The following is a 4,914-nucleotide window of genomic DNA, read 5'->3' on the forward strand; positions in this document are numbered from 1 at the left end:
TGCCTTCAGGAATCTTTGAGTGTATGGGAGTATAAGAAACGTGATTTATTCCTTTCTGCTAATGCAGTGTGCATCAGAGAAAATAAATTGAAAATTTATAAATATTTTTCCATATTGGGGAAAGAACATGTATAAATCATGGCAACACAAGTGCTCACTTTAGAGCCTGCAGAAGGAGCAAGTGCACATTGAGAGAAGGAAGCGTCCTGCCCCAGGAAACAGGTGCCCTAACATCATCCCCTGAGAACTGCCCTGTAGATGCCACGTGTCAGTGGAACCTGGGCTCGCATCTGGGATCTTGTGCGTAGTGTGGAGAGCAGAGCACAGCTCCATTCCTCCTCACTGTGTAACCTAGGATGTGACCTCTTCCTCTGAGCTTCATTCTAATAAGGTATTAATATAAAATAGCAGCAGTAACTTTATCTGTAACCTTTCAGTTAGGACCCAGTGTTGTTCAGCATTGTTATCATGATTGTTGTCCACACCCTTAAATATTATGAAAATACCTGTGTGACCCTTCATCTCAGACCTCAGGTGACCACATTGCAGAGAGCACACCTGCTTTGTTTCTGTCATGAACATCGTATTCAAACGGGAAAGTATGTGCACCTTGCTATAGAATTTATCTTAATTATGTTAGAATGGATGAAATTAGAATTAGTAGTTGACACTTAGAAATTCAGCTGAGGGGAGATCTAAGCAAACTCTCGATGGCGTGTCTTCGTTTCTCCTTGCTTATTACAGATCTAGTGAGAAGAGAGGCAAATTAAAGAGGAAACGATTGACCAATGGGGAATCAGGTATTTTATAAATAAAGAAGTTTTTCACATCTTCTGGAAACCACATCAAATTAAATAAATTAAGAACTATTAGACATTTTTCTGCATTCTAGATACATGACTAATACAGACTTAGATTTAATGCAAAAAGAGACAACACGGAAAATGGAAATTCTGCAGCAGAGCATTTTGCCAAATAGGCAGCTTGAAATTAGTTTGTGATTTTAGCTAAATATTCAAAGAATAAACCCCAGATCCAAGTAAGAAATTATAAAATTTCAAGGTTTAATGACTGGTTGAGAGAAGCTTGAACTAACATTATTTTGATGAATCATACCTCAATAATAAAACTTTGTCCAGTGGTCCAACTTTTCAAGGGGCTGCCTGAGTAACTAATTTCCACCTCCCCTACCTGTGAGTCCTGGCACAGTCTATCATCCTCTAAAACCTGGGACCTCTAAGAACAGTCAGAAGTCTAAATACTATGAAGGTTTCAGAGACCCCAAAATTACTGTCTCTGGGCTGATTGGTGAGGGTGATCTCTATGAGCCTAGTCTTGGAAGAGTGTATGATGGCATTTGTTATAATGAACAGATAGCAACAAAGACAGTCAAGAAAAATGAAGAAGCAGGGGAACATGGTCCAAACAGAAGAACAACATAAAGGTCCAGAAACCAACATCAATGAAAAGGAGGCATACGGATTACCTGGCAGAAAATTTAAAGTAAATGTTAGAAACACATTCAATGAGCTAGTGGCAGCATGCAAGAACAGTGTGAGGATTTTAATAGAGACAAAACATTTAGAAGATGACTAAACAAAACTATTGATGCTGAAGAATACAATAAGTCAGTCAAAAAATTTAATAGATGATTTTAGACCAGACTAGATCAAGTAATAGAAGAAACAGTAAACTCAAAGAAAGATCGTTTGAAATAGTTGAGACAGAGAAGAAAAATGTAAAGGAAAGAAATAAAAAAGAGTTAAAGACTTTTGAGTCAGGAAGCACACTGAAAACTAAATTATACATTGAGGAGTTATGCAAAGATAGGACAAAAAGGATAGTGAAGGAACAGGGTGTGTGTGTGTGTGTGTGTGTGTGTGTGTGTGTGTGTGTGTGTGTGTTTGTGTGTGTGTTAGAGAGAGAGAGAGAGACAGAGAGAGAGAGAGAGAGAGAGAGAGAGAGAGAGAGAGAGAGAGAGGTGGAAAGAATATCCAAAGAAGTAATAGCATAGAAACTTTCTAAATCTGGAAAAGCCAATATTCATCTACATCCAAGAAGCTCTATAAGTTTTAAATAAGGTAAACCAAATGAGAAAAATCAGAGATGTTTGAAACCACATTGTTAAAAGGAAATGTTTTTGAAAACAGAAGGAAAAAGAGCAGATTTAGCAGATTTCTCAGCAGCAGGTTTTCAGTTCAGAATGGAGAGGAATTATATTCCACGATGTATGGTTTAGTGACAGAGATTACTTCTGAGAAATGTATTTCTAGTCAATGTCATCATTGTGCAAGCATCATAGGGTGAACTTACACAAACCTACAGGGAATACCCTACCACGCACAGGCTTTGTGGAATATCACAGTGTTTCCAGACAACTAACCTAGTCTCAACTAGCTCTGCAGAATAATGACATTGCGGCATCAGCTCCATTCTGGCCTCTGCCACATGACAGTTTTGTGTGAATTTTCTTTCTGCTCTCTCAGGACATTTTTTCTCTCTCAACTTCTAACTCCATTCTCCTTTTAATTCTCAGTTCATTGAAAAGATTCATATTTAGCTAAAAACACTGAAAACTTTGGAAAAAAATTTCATCTTATGCCCAAGAAATTTAATTAACTGTCTTCACGGATGTCCGTCTGTTTTTTTCTTGTTTTCCTATGGGATGTGGCCCTTGTTTCCACTTCAGCCCAGTCCTTATTTCCATATGCATGAGGCATCCAACCATCACACACCCAGGAACATCCTGGAGGAAGGTACCCTACCATCTGCCTCATCAGCCTTCAGGTGCACAGTGGTTATTCCTTCAGCCCTTGTATGTGCTTTAGGGCTTTTCATTTAAAAGTGTGTTTCACTATCCCCCAAATAAAGTTCCTGGACCTCAAAAAGTGATGTGCATTGGGGGCATTGACAGCCAATTTTCATTGAAAGTCTCTTCTTCCCTTGGTAATTGAGGAAGACTGGGAAGAAGGGAACAAAACTCAGATCTCCTGTAACTCCTCATTTAGCAACAGATTCAGTGCAAATTTAGAAAGTTGGAGACATAGAGTGATGTTGGTGTGGTTTTCTGTGGCATACTAAGGAGACAGCAGAAGATGGTCAGTGGTCCGTCTCCATCCAACTGGTACCCATTGTCCATTAGTTAGGTCCTAATAAAATACAAAAGACAATTTTTATGACAAAGCCCTAAGGACTTCATTAAAACACTTTGCCCAGAAATTGGTCAACAGGGACATGACAAGTGTTTATATCAGAGCTACTGTTTTTTGTCTACTTTATGTAGAAATCTGAGAGATGTGACCAGCTTCATGGGGCTGATTCTCCATCCAGGGGCCAGCGCTAACAGAGTTATGAGTTATGAGTTATGAGTCTGTCTGGGTCTTCCTAAGAAGACAACACGGAGTGAGTGGCTTAAACAACAAATATTGATTTTCTTACAATTCTGAAGTCTGAATGTTGAAGATCAAGGTGCTGGCAGGGTTGGTTCTTGGTGCGGCTTCTTCCTGGCATGCACTGGGGCACCTTCTAATACACTGCGTCCCCACATGGCCTCTTCTCTGCGTGCACGTGAAAAGTGAGAGGTCTCTGGTGTCTCTTCCTCTTCTTATAAAGACAGCACGTCTATTGCATTAGGTTCTCACACTTCTGACCACATTTAACCTTAATTGTATCATTAAAATTCCAATATAGATCCATTGAATTTAAGGTTTCAGCATATGAATTTTAAAGAGGGAACAATTCAATTGATGACACAAACCGAGATGGTGAGAAGCATTAGAATATATATGTTTTTAATCACTAAGGAATAATGGGCCATGAGGAACTTGTAGGAAAGTTCCTAGTAATCGGTGAAAGTTCAGTTGTAAGAGGAAAATGTGCCTTCCTCCTTTCTTTTGTGGCAGAAGAATGTGAGGAAGCAGAACCACAGATATCAAAGAAAGAGGAGCCCTGGGGACAGCTGAGGTGCTGGTGAGGAGGGAGAGCACTGAGCAGATGAGGAAGCCCCGCCCTCCCTGCACCTGCTCCTGACCCGGCCTCCTGCTCTGTGGGCCCCGCGCGCCCCCTGCTGGTCCTGAGCGGCACCTGCGCCCGCCCCCTCCGCCTCCCTGCAGGGAGGTTTGTGTCTGGGCTCACACCCACCTCCCCTCACTGTGTCTCTCGCACAGTAATACACGGCCGTGTCCGCGGCGGTCACAGAGCTCAGCTTCAGGGAGAACTGGTTCTTGGACGTGTCTTTTGAAATGGTGACTCGACTCTTGAGGGAGGGGTTGTAGTTGGTGCTACCACTACTACCACCGATATACCCAATCCACTCCAGCCCCTTCCCTGGGGGCTGGCGGATCCAGCTCCAGCCATAACCACTGCTGATGGAGTAACCAGAGACAGCGCAGGTGAGGGACAGGGTCTCCGAAGGCTTCACCAGTCCTGGGCCCGACTCCTGCAGCTGCACCTGGGACAGGACCCCTGTGAACAGAGAGACCCACAGTGAGCCCTGGGATCAGAGACAGCCTCCCATATCGTCATATCTGCATCCCCGAGACACTCACATCTGGGAGCTGCCACCAGGAGGAGGAAGAACCACAGGTGCTTCATGTTCTTGCACAGGATGTCCGTGACTCTCAGAGAACATTTCCCATGTGAGCTGGACCCTGAATTTAAGGAAATGTGTGGTGGTTTCCTGTGGGTGCCTAAATGAGGATTTGCATGTGGGTGGTGCCTTTGTATGGAGAGGTGAAAAGGGATGAGGGAGGCCCCAGTCTTTGGGGCTCACCCTGAGAGGAGGATGCTGGCTGTGCTCTCTGAGAACTCAGTTCTCTTCCTGGGGCCTCCCCTCACCAAGCCCAGAGTCCTCTTCTTCCAGGTAGGGAGATGTGCTGAAGGAGCTGTTCTGGGAGATGAGTGTGATCATGGATC

At 43.1% G+C, this 4,914-nt stretch overlaps 1 gene segment (V, D, J or C); it reads right to left on the reverse strand.

Moving 5' to 3' along the window:
- Positions 1-3,905: 3,905 nt before the first annotated feature.
- LOC114679703 (immunoglobulin heavy variable 4-38-2-like) lies at positions 3,906-4,682 on the reverse strand. The segment is given in 2 exon segments: positions 3,906-4,464; positions 4,548-4,682. Coding segments are annotated over 2 exon segments (579 nt in total).
- Positions 4,683-4,914: the final 232 nt, after the last annotated feature.

The sequence above is a fragment of the Macaca mulatta genome, chromosome 7 (genome assembly GCF_049350105.2).
Source record: "Macaca mulatta isolate MMU2019108-1 chromosome 7, T2T-MMU8v2.0, whole genome shotgun sequence".
NCBI classification, from domain to species: domain Eukaryota; kingdom Metazoa; phylum Chordata; class Mammalia; order Primates; family Cercopithecidae; genus Macaca; species Macaca mulatta.